Source organism: Neoarius graeffei, chromosome 13 (genome assembly GCF_027579695.1).
Source record: "Neoarius graeffei isolate fNeoGra1 chromosome 13, fNeoGra1.pri, whole genome shotgun sequence".
Lineage (NCBI taxonomy): Eukaryota > Metazoa > Chordata > Actinopteri > Siluriformes > Ariidae > Neoarius > Neoarius graeffei.
This window is the reverse complement of record NC_083581.1, coordinates 33351084-33369649: the sequence shown is the minus strand read 5'-3', so window position 1 is coordinate 33369649 and position 18566 is coordinate 33351084. Positions and strand designations below refer to the sequence as shown.

The 18566-nt window shown below is 40.9% G+C and overlaps 1 protein-coding gene across 9 annotated transcripts in view; it reads left to right on the top strand.

Annotated features, from left to right (window-relative positions):
* Window positions 1-16035, top strand: part of hipk1a (homeodomain interacting protein kinase 1a) — a 60040-nt gene extending 44005 nt beyond the window's left edge. For 8 of the 9 annotated variants that reach the window (XM_060937591.1, XM_060937595.1, XM_060937590.1 and 5 more), the window contains 3 exons: window positions 4233-4447; window positions 4532-4665; window positions 14180-16035. In XM_060937591.1, the coding sequence (XP_060793574.1) occupies window positions 4233-4447; window positions 4532-4665; window positions 14180-14590 (760 nt within the window). In that variant the 3' untranslated portion in view covers window positions 14591-16035. The remainder of the gene's footprint in view (window positions 1-4232; window positions 4448-4531; window positions 4666-14179) is intronic. The other variant, XM_060937593.1, reaches the window with a different exon arrangement.
* Window positions 16036-18566: the final 2531 nt, after the last annotated feature.

Below are 18566 nucleotides of genomic sequence, written 5' to 3'. Positions count from 1 at the left end.
TTAATAAGTTTTAACTAATCTTATAACTCAATTGTATAGCATTTTAATAATCACTACTTATTAGTATAATTTAGTAGTTGATGATAATAATTACTACTTATTATTAAATTACATTTTGATAATCACTGCTTATTAATTAAGTAGTAATTAATAATACTGAATTATAATAATTGCTACTCAGTTAATATAGCTAATAAGTAGTGATTATTAAAATGTTATAAAATTGAGTTAATTTTTTAATTATTAAAAAAGTAGTTGTTTATTATTATTATTATTATTAGTAGTAGTAGTAATACAAACAATTATTCATGGATTATAGATAATGATTATTTTTGAATAATGAACATTGATATAACAATTGCACTGATGATTAGTTTAGTTATTACAACACATTGATTAATATTGATAATGGTTATGAAAGGTGACAGTTGTTTTTCTGTGTTCAATGTAACGCTCTGATGATTGTATGACTGCATAAACAGGTTCATGCTGTTACCTGCTATAATGCAGAAGATACTCGAGAACTTCCTCAGCCAGCTGTATACTGTACGACACTCAGACTGATTTTGCTGTCGGACACAAAATCACACATCATCAAAGATAATCTTTGGGGATTGAAATAATGCCGGCTAAGGTTGTTCAGCTGGTTCTACTTGCCGTTTGTTTTCGTTTTTGAAATGATTCATGGTGTCTTCTCCTTGCTGCTACAGTAGTTCTGCAGGCCCAAAACACACGACTTTGCTTCAGCTGTTTGCATGTCTAACAGTTGCCATTGATGCACCCTGTTGTTCACCAATTGTGTGCATTCTTCTTAAAGTTAGTAAAAAAACTATTGCAGAAAACAGTTTTAAGTTGTCATATTTATCATTTTCTTTGCCATGGTACAGTCTTAATTTTTCCATTTAGAGGTCTTGAAAAGGTCTTAAAAGTATTTAAATTTGTACTTGAAAAATGTGCAGATACCCTGTGTGTCGCATTAAGGCAAAAAATCTGATCTGATTTTCAGTCACTTCAGCCTGGTAATGTGAACGTAGCTAAAGCAGGGTGGGGGCTGTGCCTTTGGGGAGGACCTGGTCTGACTATGCAACAGAGGAAATTATAGCTAGAGATTTTGTATAAAATGGATGTTGAGATCACACTGTAATCAGCAAGAAAAATGCAAAGCTACTTTAAATGTCGTGTTTTTTTTTAATTAAAATTTTTGCCACTAACAGAAATAAGGACGATGCAATAGAAATGCTGGTGAGGATGGTTTCCTGTTCAGGATCCTAAATTGTGTTGTAGTCCAGAGCAGCTAAACTGAGACTAAGTGATGACCTAGGCCAAAGTGTATCAAGACCAAGACTTTGAGGGGTTGAGATCAAGTCAAGACCAGAACCAAACCAGTGTGTGTGAAGGGAGGGTGACGGCCATTAACGGGAAGAAAATTTTCAAATTAGTTATGAGTCATGTTATTGGTTGCATTTTGAAGCAGGAGATTTTACATCCAATCACAGTAATGATAACACACATCCGACAATACATAGTTTTCACTGACGTCACGGCATTCCAGGGAAAGCCCTCCAGCCGCCATCTTGTGGGTCAAACAAAACGGACCATCGCCACTACCGGCTACGTTATCTCGGACGAATTTATGAAGTTATATAGTCAGTTTTCTAAAATAAAGATCAATGTCGGCAAAATCAAGCAAACAGAAGTATATAGATACATTAGACGACATCTCACGACAACGGTATGCAGCCAAACTGGCCTTGATTGGGGGAATTGACCCCTACGAAATGGACAAAGATGCATTTTCAAGTGACTATGCAGGGCTGCCAAAGCCTGAAACTGCCAAAGCCTGCTCCAAAGCCTGAAACTGACTTCATCAAACTTTAAAGGCTGTCTGATATATACAGCTTTATATATTCTACAGCGCGCTTTTTGGCGGATGCCGCCTTTTTCACGGCTGAATTGCGCAGATCCGATTTTTTTGGGGGGGGGCGGGGCGTTGGAGTGTCTGATTATAATTTCAAAGTAAATTCTGTATTAAAATTACTAAATAAGCAAATCCGTTACAGTCCATGAAACGTAGGAAGTATAAGGATGAGGAAAAAAAACAGTTTAAATCGGAAAGCTGCGCCGATTTAAACATTTTTTTTCTCTCATCCTTATACTTCCTGTTTCATGGACTGTAACGGATTTGCTTATTTAGTAATTTTAATACAGAATTTACTTTGAAATTATAATCAGACACTCCAACGCCCCCCCCCCCCCCCCCCCCCCCCCCCAAAAAAAAAAAAAATTGTATCTGCGCGATTCAGCCGTGAAAAAAGGCGGCATCCGCCAAAAGGCGCGCTGTTTGCATCCCTGGTTGATTAAACACAAATCAAATCATACAGAATAGACCTAAAATGTTTTTTTCAAAAATGACCCTTGCGTGAGTGAAGTGACAAGTGTCAAATAGAAACGTGACAAACGAGCGATATTAAGTGTACATTACAATGTAAACGTACACTCAGCGGTTCCAGTTAGGCATTTTCCAGAGATTGTTCACATGATGTTTTGGTTTCCAAAAACAAACTTAAACACAATTGATTGTTTATTTAAACAACTTACCACTTATAAAATGATCGGAGCAGACTTTGCTGTATTTGGAAGGCTGATAATCCTTGCGGTTGATTCTCGCAAGCCATAGATTTCTCCTTTGTATGCTGTTTCTTTGTTTGCTCGCCTTCGTGCTCCCGTACAGTGGGAATTCCATAAAAGCTCCGCTTGACATCATCTGACCTATTACGACAGCCGTGAATACAACAGGTGTGCACCATTGCTAGCTTTAAATAACCTGCTTGGGTTCTTTTGAAGACTTTGTACTTGCGCGTTACAATGTGTGCTCAGTGACCCATACGGTAAGCTTGACCCACAAGATGGCCGCCACTAGGGAATCCCCGACTCTGTGACGTCATGTGCAAACTATGTATACACCAGGCAATTTAGTGAAATCCCCACGTCTGTGGTCTTGACCAGTCTTGAAATAAAATCCAGAGCCCTCCATGTCTGAGACCAAGACAAGACCGAATAAAAATGTGACCGATTCCAAGTGGTCTTGAGTCCAGTCTTGAGTAATCTTAATCCTGGATGCACACATTCTTGATTTATGATGCAATTACAATTTGCAATCCTGCACCCAAACGGCAAGCCTTGTGCATGAGCTGCATTAATATCCATATCGGTAGCAACTTCACACATTATTTAAGATGGGCATACGTATTCTGTGCCCATGGTTTATTCCTCCTTCACCTCAAAACCGGAGTGGAAATTCCAGTGCATCAGCCACCTGAGACACTTTATGCAGGAATCTTAGAGACTGGAAATTTTTATAATCTGTATAATTTGAATTAATTTTCTATACCACTTATCCGTTGTGGGTGAACTGAAGTCAATCCCAGTTGACATGGGATGAGAGGCAGGGTAAATTTAAATTAAAATTTATTTCACTTTGCCCTAGCAAGATGTATATAATACGTACGTATGTACACGCATACATTTATGGCTGGGGAAACCACTACAAGCTTGTTACAGTGGACCCACATTGTACTTAATAATTATTATTATTATTTATTTCTATGTGCATTCCATAAGAATCTCAATGCCCTTACAATAATATATGTCAAATAACAAATAATTAAATATCTAATGTCCATGAAAACTCATTTACATAACATTATCAAAGAGGGAAAAAAAATCAAGACTTAAAAGTTCAAAAATCAAAACTTAATCTGCATGTCTTTGAATTGTGGGGGGAACCGGAGGAAACCCACGCAGACGCTGGGAGAACATGTAAACTCCACACAAAAAGGCCCCCATCGGCCACTGGGCTCGAACCCAGAACCTGCTTGCTGTGAGGCAACAGTGCTAATCACTGCACCACCGTGCCGCTCCGTTAGAGAAATAATCCTTGTTAAACATTTTACGGCAATTTCAGTCCCCTATGTCATTCTCTCAGCCTGGTTCCACAAAAAAAAAATGGTCTTGGGCTCCAAATGCTTGACACAGCCCTGTCCTCAGCCAGTAAAATCATGACTTGACCATGTTACCCAAAGTTCTCAGTCTGTTTTCCTGGCACTGTTCCGTCATTGCTTTATGGATGAACACTGTTTAAAAGTACCAAGCATGATCAAATCCCTTGTAGAGCCTGTCTAATTCTCATCGAACAAACTGCTCGTTAATATTTTGACATTATAATCTCACAGCTGTGGTGTGAACCAGCGGGCGAACGTGATCAGCTGCGTGACGGTGCACGACTCTCAGGACTCGGACTCGTCCACCTGCAGCCCTCTTAGTCCTAAACGCTTGCCCAACTTTGCGGAGAGCAGTGGACAAGGCTCCAAGTCTCTGGCTGTAGTGATGCCTTCACTGAAGGCTCAGACGTGGGAGGGGGTGACCAGCGGTACATCATCACTGCACAGTAATCTTGATAAAACTCTCAGTAATCCTGATAAAACTATGCTTTTCATGTTTACGTTCTCATGGTTTTTGGTTTGTGTTTCAGAGCAAAGCAGCACAACGTCATCCGGGAAATCGAAGAAGACTTCAGCTCTGCAGTCCTCTCGCTCAGGATTGTACAGCGGCGAGCGCCATCAGAGAACAGTGACCACCAAATCACAGCCTCTCAACCTCAGTCAGGTGGAGAAGAAGCCTTTTATTGTCACACTGAAATTCTTTTCTTTGCACGTCCCAGCTTGTTAGGAAGCCGTGGGTCGGAGCGCAGGATCAGCCATGATCCAGCACCCCTGTTAGGGTTAAGTGGCAGCGTGACAGCTCTGATCAGTAACCCAGAGTCTTAACCGCTGAGCCGCTGTACTGTAGATTAAGCCGTCACTCACTCCCTGAGACACCAGCAGAGATTTTCATATATTGCGTCTCGTTTATCAGTCTTTTAGTAAAGTTGTGGGTAAGCTGTGTGTCAGCCAAACCAAAGCAAAACTTTCTGATGGATTTGCAGAAGTGTCAGAAGTGCTGACTCTCTTCATACCCATGTGTATATGTTGATAAAGTTCAAATCGTGTTCCTGACGCAGCTCGTTTGCATGGAGTGAAGCCCACAAAACTCAAGAGGTATACAGTAGTTCAGGTGTAATTCATAGACTGCTGGGAGTACGACGTGGATAATGAGAGTAAAGGTTCAAAGGCAGAAGTGACTCGCTTCTCTGCCAATAAGAATATTTAAGAACATAATAATAATAATCCGTGAGCGCTACATCTTCCTTCAGCTGAGGCATTTGTTTATCATTTATGGCTCTGAACAGACAGACCTGCTGTCCTCCGTTTATACACCACCATTTCTTTTGTCATCACCGAATGGTTAGTTTTATTTCTCTTCATTTATGGGTTTGTGTCAGCTTGCTTTCTTTATTCTTTAATTAATGCCAATAAGGACCTGGTTTTCATTAAATGTTCTTGATGGTATTCTTAGTCTCTGACCCAGTGAATTATCATGAAGGTGTGTTTTTGATAAAGATCAAGCACGTCTATAAATCTCTCTGGATAATGGCTTCTGGTAAATACTGTTTAAAGGAGAAATGAGGGGGCGTCATAGCTCAGGTGGATAAGGCACCATACCATAAATCCGGGGACCCAGGTTCGATTCCGACCCGAGGTCATTTCCTGATCCCTCCCTGTCTCTCTCCCGCTCAGTTCCTGTCTCTACACTGTCCTATCCAATAAAGGTGAAAAAAAAAGCCCCCCCCAAAAAAGAATAAAGGGGAAATGTACTAAGAATCATGTGCATCATATTAGGCATATCAGATGAAAATTCAGTGCAAATTGCTTGAAACTGGTCTCGTTGAACTCATTCATTGCAGAAAAACAAACTTTTTACAGAATTAAAATATGTTTATCTGTTCTTGAGATATTACCAATTAAAGATTGGGGGGGAGGCTTAATTTTTAGAAAACTGTCGTAATATTCTGTATGAGGATCACATGGTCCAAAACGGGCCTCATTAACCAGTGAGATCAAATGTTTTTTCTTAACACCCCACCCCCACCCCCGATATTTACATGGAAAATGGCAGGCATATAGATGGTTGTAAACTGAATACAAAGTCTGAAAAATCTGTAAAAAACAATTACGCAAATTAGTGTTTAATTAGTATTAATTATGCTAATTAGGTAAACATGTTAAATCGGTACACTCAATAGAAAAGTAATAAAAGATTATTTCTAAAACCCTCTTTTTGCTCTGTAGGGCCTACTAGCGTTTAAAGAATATAAAGGATAATATTCACAGCTTTCAAGGTGAACCTGGGGGGGGGGGGGGCGTGAGAGCCATATCCAATAAACAAGTCCAATTAACTGAACTGAAACTGACACTTGCGTTTCTGACTTCCGGGTTTTTTAAAATCTCATTTCGACCACTAAGATCTCTATTTTTCATTAAAACCACTACAGTATATTCTAAAATATAAAATGGTTATTTATTTACATGAATCAGTTTGATTTGAAAAAATAAGTAGGTAAAGCTATGAAAATTCACTTCAAAGTCTCCTGTGAATCATAACATCAAAACTAGCTGACGGAAAATATTACCGAGTTCATCAGAAACCGTGAGAGCTAAAGAACATCCCGTTAGGGGTTCTGATCGATCTTCATGAGTAATCCAGTCAAAACTGATCAGGAGAGAGAGAGAGAGCCTGACCACTTTCCTCTGACTCAAAAAGCACCAGTAGTTTCCCGATGTCACGTGAGCAGAGAGTGGACTCTGTACCAGCTTCAACCTGCCACTACTCCCAAAGTACTGAACAGATCTTAACGAGGTAAATTCTGGCATGCTATTTGGTCGTGGATCCGTGAAAATTCGCAGATTTGAATAAATTTTTTAAATTTTGTGAAATACCAAAATACTCAAAAGTCGGAAGAGATGTCAACTTGCGGTAAATGTGCAAATGATGTATTTGCTATTTTGCATCCGATTCCGTGTCCCATTCCGTGTTTTACGGACTGACCTCGACTCCGATTATGCATGTGTAACGAGGTTCGTGATTGGAAGAAAATGTGTCAAGCGTTAGTAATGTAGCCAATCGGCGACGTGAATATATTGTAGCTCGTTCTTGCTTGTTTACAGCGTGGTAACCTCATTTCAGTTAGAAAGCGAGTATTTTGAACAATGGCAAAAAATTATTGATCGAAAAGAAGAAAACTGAGCAAGGGAAGTTGATGGTGGGTGCAGAGTGAAATGGAATTGGGAATGGTGTTCAAAACCGTTAAAAGTCGTTTATAATGCTAAAGAAATGGACACCACTGTGGGCGAATATTACCGGAAAGTTGACGTTGCTGGTAAATGCAGGCGTGTCTTGTGCGATGCAGAGACTGACTGTGCTGATCGTGGTTGCGTTGCCCTGGTCGACCGTAACAAAACAAAAGGACGCGCACGGAAACTGTATGAAAAGCGGTCAGATCATCAACTGCCGAGTAATTTTTTCACTCGTCGCCGGGAAGATGCACAAAAACAAGATTTGACATGTGGCATTAGCCCTGTTTACTTACAGGCCTCGGGAAAGCCTGCAGCTACAGTCTCGGCGTCTGGCACCGTTTGTGGGCAGGAAAGCACATATTGCGGTAAGAAACCACTTTTTGCCGAAGTTGTTGGCACTTTCCTCTTAACTGTCAAACAATGCAAAGAATAATAATATATTCTAATTATAGAGAAAAGTTTCAAATTTCGAATGAAATGCAACTGATTTGACATTTAGATCTAGTTTTGAGTTACTTACAATTGCAAAATCATGAAAATACCTCACTACTGTAATTTAATGCTGATAAAACTTATTAAATATTTAGATCTACTGCAGGCTAAGTTTAACTAATCAAATGTAGTTTCGTGTACATGTGAGTCTTCGTAATGCACAATAGAACAGTTAGTGAATCTAATAGGCTTATAGGCCTGTCTGCTTTTGCATGAAACTGTTAATGTTGTGGCTTAATGCTTCTTGAATTTAAATACTGTACATGTTGATATTAGCAGATATGTACTGTGACTTTAACTTCTTTTAAAACTTATTTTTTCAGGCTTTAATCTTCGCTTTTGCTGCAGAGAAAACTCTGGCCATGAGTGATGTAGAAGTTCTTGTAGCCTTGTGTAAAGAAGTAGCTAAAGATAAAAAAGCTTTGGATGCACTTCACATGGCAAGAAGTAGTGCAACTTACAAGCTGATTCATGGACCGGGGAAAACTTTGAAAGACTGTTCCACAAAAGAAAAAGCATGCTGCCAACTTGTGATGTGTAATTTTTCAGCAATATAATAAAGTTATGAGCTATGAAATAATGTACATTGTTTTTTGTATTAACTAATTTTTAAAAATGCTATCCTGTTTCAGTAATATTTACTGAAAATAAACTTATCAAACATCATTAACATTTTTTTTTTTTTTAAAGATTTTTTTGGGGCTTTTTCCACCTTTATTGGATAGGACAGTGTAGAGACAGGAAATGAGCGGGAGAGAGACAGGGAGGGATCGGGAAATGACCTCGGGTCGGAATCGAACCCGGGTCCCCGGATTTATGGTATAGTGCCTTATCCACCTGAGCCACGATGCCCCCTCATTACCATTTTTAATAAGTTTTCGTAGCCCTGCACTAGGCAGAGGAGTGGAGCCAGTCAAATGAAATACTCCTCAGTGGTCATGAGATTTCTTGAAAGTGAAAAATTATGTTCTTGTAATTTGAAAGTTTGCATGCATTTTATTCTAAAAGTTTCTCAAATTTTAAAATATGTGCTATGAATTCTGTGAAAAGGTCCTGGCTTCTGGGGGCCAAAGGCCCCCAGCGGGGCGTTGCCCCTGCCCCCACACCCCCTGGCTTGACATTCACTTTTTTTTAGATATCCCCAGTGGCATGCTTGTAAACTTCTTTGGAAAGCAGAAATTATACGCTTTTTTTTAACGATCATATTCACAATAGAAAAAATTCAAGAGTTAAGCAATGGAAACATAGATGAGCGTCTGCATGCACAATTTTCACAGCACAACCAGCGAGCATCTGATACGTGTGTGTGTGTATGTATGTGTGTGTATATATATAATATATTAGTGCTGTCAAAAATGTCGCGTTATTAACGTGTTAACTTGACTCAATTTTAACGGCGATAATTTTTTTATCGCGAGATTAACGCTGTGTGACATGATGCCACGCCCCGCACAGCCAGAGTCCTCTGCCCTCCCCCGAAGAGCCACGGTGCTCGGCTTACGGTAGGTTTCGTTTTCCCATCGGCGGCTCCAGCCCCACTTTGCAGTGGCTGTGACAAGACGTGTTATGCTCTGCAATAAAAAAAAACATTGGTACAACCAGTGTTCGAACTATGCCGATATTTTCGGGGGGGTCCCTTATTTTCCCTTGGGGGGGGTGCTTGCGCTTGTCTCATAGTGCGGCTCTCCATTGCGCGCTTACTTCGGATATGCAAATGCTTCCCGTTACACACGATTGCTATGTCAATAAACATCATTTTGCCAATATTTTAGAGACCCCCCAACATTTCCCAAATCATGTTTTCAAGGGATCTCATGTCTGTTTCAGGGGATCTCGGATCCCCCGAGTACCCCCGTAGTTCGAACGGTGAGCAAGCCCATTCACTTTTTTTATGCTGATAAGAGAATTACAATGGTTTTTCATGTGACAAAAATGTGCGATTAAATTGCGATTAATCGCGAGTTAACTATGACAGTCGCGACATTAATCGCGATTAAATATTTTAATCGCTTGACAGCACTTTTTTATATATATATATATTCATTCATTCCAATATATAGCAGCTGTAAAGTCAGTATTGCGTGAGAAGCTCAGTATTGCAATATCCAACAAGTGTAAAGTCAGTATTGCACTAAATCACTAAATTTTATAAATAATTATGTGGTTAAGAATGTTTTGACGGGGTGAAATAAGTCCAAGGGCCAGTCTTTTGACTCGGTGTTTGACTGAGGGGAGAGTTGAGCAGACTGATGGCTACAGGCAGGAATGACTTCCTGTGGTGCATCTTGGTGTAAATAATAATAAGCAGCTTAAACTTGACAGTATAATATGGATGTAAAAGTGCATTATCATAAGTGCAAATTATGATTTGAAGTTCCATCCATCCGTTATCTGTCGCCGCTTATCCTGTGCAGGGTCGCAAGCAAGCTGGAGCCTATCCCAGCTGACTATGGGTGAGAGGCGGGGTACACCCTGGACAAGTCGCTGGGTCATCTCAGGGCTGACACACAGCCATTCACACTCGTTCACACCTACGGTCAATTTAGAGTCACCAGTTAAAGCCTCGGTCACAACCGGCCGTACGTGCTCCTATGGCCGGTCTATGTGCAAGAAACGCACGGAGGGCGCGCGTGTGACGTGCTGATTTTCGAGCCGTAGACTGGCTGCAGAGGTTCTTTGTCATGTCAAACAAATTCTATGGGCGCTTACGTTTTTTTCAGGTTGCAAGACAAACTTGCGGCCAACATGCGTCTTTCTCCATGAAAAAAAAAAAAACACGGCGATTTGGGAAACGCCAAAAATCGCACGGCCAAAAAATCGTACGTCCAGTTGTGACCTAGGCTTAACTTAACCTGCGCGTCTTTGGACCATGGGGGAAACCGGAGCACACCCACGGGGAGAACATGCAAACCTCACACAGAGAGGCCCTCGCTGGCCGCTGGGCTCGAACCCAGAACCTTCTTGCTGTGAGGCGACAGTGTTAACCACTACACCACCGTTATCTGCTAAATAAGGTCAATGTTCCATGCAACAATTTTCAGTATGATGAAATGGCGTGCACAGTATTACACAATGCACTAGTGCTGAGTGGTACAGATAATGGGGAACTCTTTTGAAAAAGTGTGATGATTATTAAAATATTATTTTTCTTGTATAATCTGTAGCCACTGATGTTTCTTATAACAAAGGCACTGGTTTCTTAAGAACTAAATCGACGAACTCCTTAAACAGGCAGCTGTTGTATCAGATACTCAGTTGTTTGACAGTCTTGGGTATTTTGGGTATTAAAAGTGAGAAGTGTGCCAGGAGCACGGCTGGCTGAGGGTAAAGTAGGTCACTGATAGGAGCAGCAGCTCACGCATCCTGTTCCTCTGGATCCTGTTTGTTTTGCAGAAGAACACATGAATAGTCTGTGTGCTCAATTCCCCCCCGTTGCTTTTTATAGTGTGTTTTTTGGAAGATCATGTTCTAGTCAGTGGAGAACACTTTTGTAATAGAGCAGTGATGTAATATTAAAAACAAAACTCGACTTGTATAATCAGTAGCCGCTGATGTTTCTTCTAACAAGGACTCTTGTATAACTGTACGCTGAGACGCAGTTTCTTCATTCGATAGATGAACCCAGTAAACGGGGAACGCCGTGCTGATGATGCTTTTCACACCGGACCATGTTTATAAGACAGAACGCATGTTTCTCTTCAAATATGCAATGTCTTATTTGCTTACTGTAAAATGCCTTTGCATTAAAGACACTTAGTGTATTTCTATCAGTTCAATACACTTTCTTGTACCTCCACATTGGCTGTGACTTCAGCTCCGCCTACATACAGGTACACTTGACTGTAGCTTGCTCATCGCTATGCACAAGTTGTCAGCTGCTCTCTACCCGGACCGTCCCGAATCAGATCTTTTTATCGTCCCAGCAGTGACACTGACATGATACAGTTCCAGTTTGCGTGGTGCTGGTTTACTACCCTCAGCAAGACTGTGGCTAAAACACCTGTCCCATGTCTCTGCTGTGCTGAAAATAGTCCACTACCAATTTAATCTCATCACGGTGGTTCCTTTATTTAATCGGGCCGTTAGGGTGAGAAATTGTTCGCTTTGTGATAGAAGCATGAAATTTGACACACTAGCTCACGCTGATTATATAAAATGATTCTAGATATGGGGGCATTTCAAATTCAGCTTCTAAACCCTGGAATACGCACGTGCAAAATCAACCCAACGTTTTTAAAAACGAGGCTAAATGAATTTTCTTTTGTTTTCAAGGTATTTTTATAAGATTGCTTACAAAAAAATGACCCATTGATTGAATGTCTCCCTCACAAATGGAGAATTTCTTGTTCTCAAAGAGATCACGTGATTAGTCACATGACACAGCACAGGCAATTGCTCTAAGACAACGAGGGAGGCTCAGCCTCCTCTAAAAATGACGAACATCGTGTAGGATGAATTGCGCTAGGCTTATGTTATAGCCGACCTTATAACATTGCTATTTCAGATCCAGAATCATAGAAATATATGTGCTCAACCCAACTACAGTGCGAAATCATTCCGTTATAACTTTCCCCAGTTCGCCTAATGTGTGCGTGAGTTTTTCCCCCTCGTGACAGCGCGATGCAGCCCAGCCTCAGTGGACTTCAATGGCATTTGGGAGCGATGCGCTTTTCAATCTCAAAATGCAAGACGATTATTGGACAAATACTGCGAAAACACCCGCCCCACGGACTCCCAGCCTCACAGTGGGAGGGACATGGCAAAGCTTTCCGCGAGGAGACTGGTGATTGGTGAAAGCGGCCAGATATTTTCTTTGATTGACAGCTCGTTTCAACTATAGACAGGCAGCGGTGAATCTCAGTTCAGTCCCATGCGGATTCGCAAGTGCTGTGGTGTATTGTAAGAGATCAGCTTACATTTCGATTTCATTCATTACATACGGTTTCTACCAGCTTTTTTAGTTTGTATATATTTTCATTGTAAATAAAGTGTAAATATAGTGTTGTCAAGTTTGCTATCTTAGTTCCAGAAATTTCGTTTATTTGAGTGACCTGAACTTGAGGGGGCTAGTCAGCTAGCAAGAAAGCTGCACACGGATGCCAAGCATTGCTGATTTAATTTTGGCGAAGCCATTTGCCAGTCTTCCTTTCGAGGAAAAAATTAAAATAAAAGAGCAGGGTAGACCAACGCCTCAAATTGACTTGGTGAAAAAGGTAGGGAATAATACTCGTTCCTTTCAGCTCTCCTGGTACAAGAAAGTGAATTGGCTAACAGCAAGTGACCCACATCAACAACAGTAAATAGGCTACTTTAGTAATATGTCATGGATGGACCAAAAATATAGAATCTATTTAAAATGTTTATGCTGAGTATATTATATTGGAATATATATTTTTCTGGATATGAATTAAGCACAGCTACAATTTGGAAAACATTTTTAAACAAAAACACAGCCGAGAACATTTCACACTACAGACCTGGATTAAAAGTGAAGGGTTATCAAAATTGTCAATAAAACATCTCAGTCAAAATAAGTAAAATATAGGGAAAGTGTCATTGAATGAAATGTGTGGCACCCAGCTCTACTGCTGAGGTTCCTGACAAAGAGCTGCTTTCAATAATGATCCATTTTTAAACAACATGCCACAATTTTAAAATATAAAATGTTAAAATATACCCTCCCCCCCCAACACCACCATCATGTATATTGGACAGTAGGCTAATGGGCCAAAAGAACCTGTTATTTCACAGTTTGTGACGCTGCCAACAATCAGCCAGATCAGAGGCAAGAGTATGGGCAAAACTGATGTTTTTTTCTTTTTTCTTTTAAAATCTGGAAATATCATAACCGACCAGCCTCCCCTGTTTGAAAGACTACCAGCCGCCACTGTGACACAGGGTTTACGGTATTAAGTAAATAAAAAGCATTTTTTCCGTTCAAAGTTTTAGATGTTAATATGGTCATGTAATATCAAAATATTGGAAAAAAGACCTCTCTTGTCGTTACTGATTACAATCCCCACCACAGAAGCATAACTGAAGATTAGCCTTCATACGTTTACATCGACCCGAACACCCTTTCTTACAACCACAGTGAATCAAATACCCCCGTATCTAGAATTATTATATACATCAAGTTGAGCTAGTGTGCCAAATGTCATGCTTCTATCACAAAACGAACAATTCCATGTTTTGTTTTTTGCTGCTTAGCAGCCAGACTATCTGATCGATAGCACGAATAAATTGTGCGTACCAACAAAAAGTTGATGTCATGTGAAGCTTTTCTGCAAGGATGAACTTTCCTGAAGTTTGAAACTGCCTTGCTGTGCTAAAAACAGCACTCGAGTGTAGAGCCCTCAGCACTTTTAGACAGCAGGCATCATGGAGCCAGTGGAGTAATAGTAGTAGTAGTAGTAGTAGTAGTCTCATCATCTTTGTACCTCTTTCCACTGCAGGTTCAGCAGCCTGTGATGTCCTCTCACGACAGGTCAGGGGGCGGATCCCTGAGACGTCAACCCACTTACCCTCCTGCAGGTCCGTCGCAGTCCTACAGGCTTCACGAGGCTTCGCTCTTTAGCTCCGCCCCCAACCTGTACGCCTACCCTGCCTCAGCTGCCTTGGCCTCCGTGTCACAGGCCGTGGATCAGCTGCACAACTCCACCGGCTCTAACTCCACCTCCTCGTCCTCCTCCATCAGGCACACGCGTGCTGCCGGACCTTACTCCGCCTCTCTGAGTCTGCTGCAAAAGAGCAGCGCTATGGGGCTGATGGGCCAATCAGCCGCCTCACACTGCCAACAGCAGCAGCTCCCGGGGCAGCCGTACCCCCCCAGCCAGAGGAAACTCAACCAGTACCCTTACCTGTGAGACACATGATCACACAGCAAACCAACCCCATTATGGAACTGAATTACTGTAGGGTTTCTTAATCATTATTTTAATACTAGTTTTGTTTTTATGTAGTAGTGTTTATTTTACTGCAGCTTACGTTAAACCATCAAGTTAAATCAGATCTAATGTGTAGTTGACCTCGGATTACATTTTGTTCTTAAAGTTTAACGGAAGGTGTGACTGTATAAAAATGTTCTTCAGCACTATTAATGGTGTTCACTTCATTTTCATCATGTTCTATTTGAACAACTATATGCTAAAGATTAATTTAACAGTTAACCCTATTTGGATGGGATTCGGTTCTCTGCGCGACTCGGCTATAAAAATAACAGCTTACGTTTCTCCTCTCGCAAAATAAAACTCTTGAATATTGGGAATGTTATCAGTTTAATTATATTCATTAGCCAGCTTCTAATGTTAGATGATTAAAGATGCAATTAATTTTTTTTTTTTTTTTCTAAGAAGATGCAGTGGTCCATGATATTGTACAAGATGCGAATCAACAGCATCGTGCTTTTCTGATTTCTTAATTTAGGAACATGTACTAGATGACTGACTACAGAGAGTAGCAATGATGCTTTTCTAAAAAAAAAAAAAAACCATCTGTGAAAAACAAGCAGTAAACTCCTCGTGCTGTCAGGAATAAAACGATTAGAGTAGGTTATTCTGTATATTCTGGATTGTTCTCAGAAGAAAAGAACATCATGGCTGATCTCCTGCAAATGTAACCGGATCCTGTCGGAATAGGATTTTTACATTTTGTTGTTTTAGGGTTTTTTTTTTGTTCTGTTCATTTTTACCGCCTTTGTGTATTAATCATTTTTACTGTTTATTTACAGGTGCCTTTGACTATATTAGCGCTCATGTTTTTTTAATATATTTTCTCTGTGTGTGTGTGTGTGTGTGTGTGTTTTAATGGACATTGTGCTGACAGTTGCATGTTGTTTATGTAGAGTCCTAGGCGCTACATAGTCAAATGTTTTTAGGCTGCATCAGCAAAAATGATTAAAGGAGAGAGAGAGAGAGAGAGAGAGAGAGATTAGAAGATCTGACGATGTATTTAAGGCTGGTGTTCTATAAAGTGATTGTGTGCAGTCAGTGATGTAGATAGCACTTAAGAAGAACGGTTAAAGTGGATGTATATGCTCATAAACTTGTGCCTCGTACAATGTGTGTTTGGTTCCGAGTTGCAGAGCTAAGCCTGCTTTTCACAAGCTTCTTAGTGGATGTTTGCTCTAACTAGAAGATCGTGAATCAGTGCTTTTATGCTGGTCACATGTTCGTTTTAGAATAAATCAGACTTGTGCAATTGTGGACGTTTCTACTCTTCTATCAGAATGTGGAGTGTAAATTAGACCAAACTACAGCTACGTCCTGATAAATATACACATTCTATATGCACAATAAACATTTTCAGTGTACATTGCTCTGTCGTGTGAGAGCTTGTATAATATACTAAATGAGAATGAAGCCTTATTCATGTGGTAGTGGGAAACTGATCATTTAGCATATTATTCTATAAATACTATATCAGTGATTTTGGAGGAGAATTAATTCCCCCCCCCCCCCCCCCCCCCCCCAAAGCTGCTCAAATACCAAAGAAATCAAAAACTGTTAAAAAAAAAATAATAATAATATTGCTGAACCGACTTTTAAAGCTCTATAACTGAGGCTCTCCTATAGCTGATGCACTCAATCTAACTTTTGAGGACAGGAGGGTTATTTTATTTTAAATTTACCGTAGCTTGATTTTCACTCACCCGAAACACAGTTGTCTGAGAGGCGTCTGGAGATAAATGATAACGCGCTGTGTGTAGAAAGAACTAAAACATGCAAAATAGAAGACTAGACAGAAGTGTAGTTTGTGTTTTTAAATTGCAAATAAGTCAGAGATGTATGATATTCTTTTCTTTAAGACAAACCTGGTTAGTCTTTTAATAGCTGTTTGGATATTGTGAAAAAATAAAATAACCCCAATTCTTAAAAAGTTGGGACACTGTGTAAAACAAATAAAACAGTGTGATAATTTGCAAATCATGGAAATCCTACATGTCATTGAAAATGGTAGAAAGACAATATATCAAATATTGAAAAATAATTGTTTTTTGAAAAAAAAATATGTATGTGTGTATATGTGTGTGTGTGTGTGTATATATATATATATATATATATGCGCTCCTTTTGAATTTGATATCAGCAACACATTTCAAAAAAGTTGGGATAGGGACATATGTGACACTGTGTTGCGTCACCTCTATTTTTAACAACACTCTGTAAACATCTGGGAACTGAGGAGACCAATTACTGTAGTTTTGAAAGAGAAATGTTGTCCCATTCTCGCCTGATATACAACTTCAGTTGCTTAACAGTTCTGTGTCTCCTTTGTCGTATTTTGCGCTTCATAATGCGCCAAATGAGGGTGGCACGGTGGTGTAGTGGTTAGCGCTGTCGCCTCACAGCAAGAAGGTCCGGGTTCGAGCCCCGTGGCCGGCGAGGGCCTTTCTGTGCGGAGTTTGCATGTTCTCCCCGTGTCCGCGTGGGTTTCCTCCGGGTGCTCCGGTTTCCCCCACAGTCCAAAGACATGCAGGTTGGTTAACTGGTGACTCTAAATTGACCGTAGGTGTGAATGTGAGTGTGAATGGTTGTCTGTGTCTATGTGTCAGCCCTGTGATGACCTGGCGACTTGTCCAGGGTGTACCCCGCCTTTCGCCCGTAGTCAGCTGGGATAGGCTCCAGCTTGCCTGCGACCCTGTAGAACAGGATAAAGCGGCTAGAGATAATGAGATAATGCGCCAAATGTTTTAAATGGGAGATAGGTCGGGACTGCAGGCAGGCCAGTTTAGCACCCGGACTCTCTTACTACAGAGCCATGCAGGTTTGATATGCGCAGAAAGCGGGTTGACATTGTCCTGCTGAAAGAAGGAAGGCCTTCCCTGAAAAAGATTTTGTCTGGATGGCAGCATATTGCTCTGAAACATGTATATATCATCTAGCATTAATGATGCCTTCCCAGATGTGCAAGCTACCCATGTCATGTGCACTAATGCCCCCTCATACCATCACAGATGCTGGCTTTTGAACTGTGCACTGATGAGCCGGATGGTCCCTCTCTTTAGCCTGGAGGATGTGATGTCTGTCTCATCAAATTTCATTATCTCTAGCCGCTTTATCCTGTTCTACAGGGTCGCAGGCAAGCTGGAGCCTATCTCAGCTGACTGCGGGCGAAAGGTGGGGTACACCCTGGACAAGTCGCCAGGTCATCACAGGGCTGACACATAGACACAGACAACCATTCACACTCACATTCACACCTACGGTCAATTTAGAATCACCAGTTAACCTAACCTGCATGTCTTTGGACTGTGGGGGAAACCGGAGGAAACCCACGTGGACACGGGGAGAACATGCAAATTCTGCACAGAAAGGCCCTCGCCGGCCACGGGGCTCGAACCCGGACCTTCTTGCTGTGAGGCGACAGTGCTAACCACTACACCACTGTGCCGCCCCGCTTTTTGACCTGTTCAATTAAAAAATAAATAAATATACACACACAAAATGTGTGTGTGTGTGTGTGTAAAACAGTATAAATATAATGTATAAATACAGTGCATCTCTGTCTAGTTCAGTACACACAACCACAATCATGGCGAAGACTGCTGACTTGACAGTTGTCCAGAAGCTGATCATCGACACCCTCTACAAAGAGGGTAAGCCACAGAAGGTCATTGCTGAAAAGGCTGGCTGGAAAAAGTGCACAAGCAACAGGAATGACCACAGCCTAGAGAGGATTGCCAAAAAAAGTTGATTCAAGAACTTGGGAGAGCTTCACAAGGAGTGGACTGAGGCTGGTGTCAGTGCATCAAGAGCCACCACACGCAGATGTCTTCAGGAAAGGGGCTACAACTGTCACATTCTTAATATCAAGCCACTTTTGAACCACAGACAACCTCAG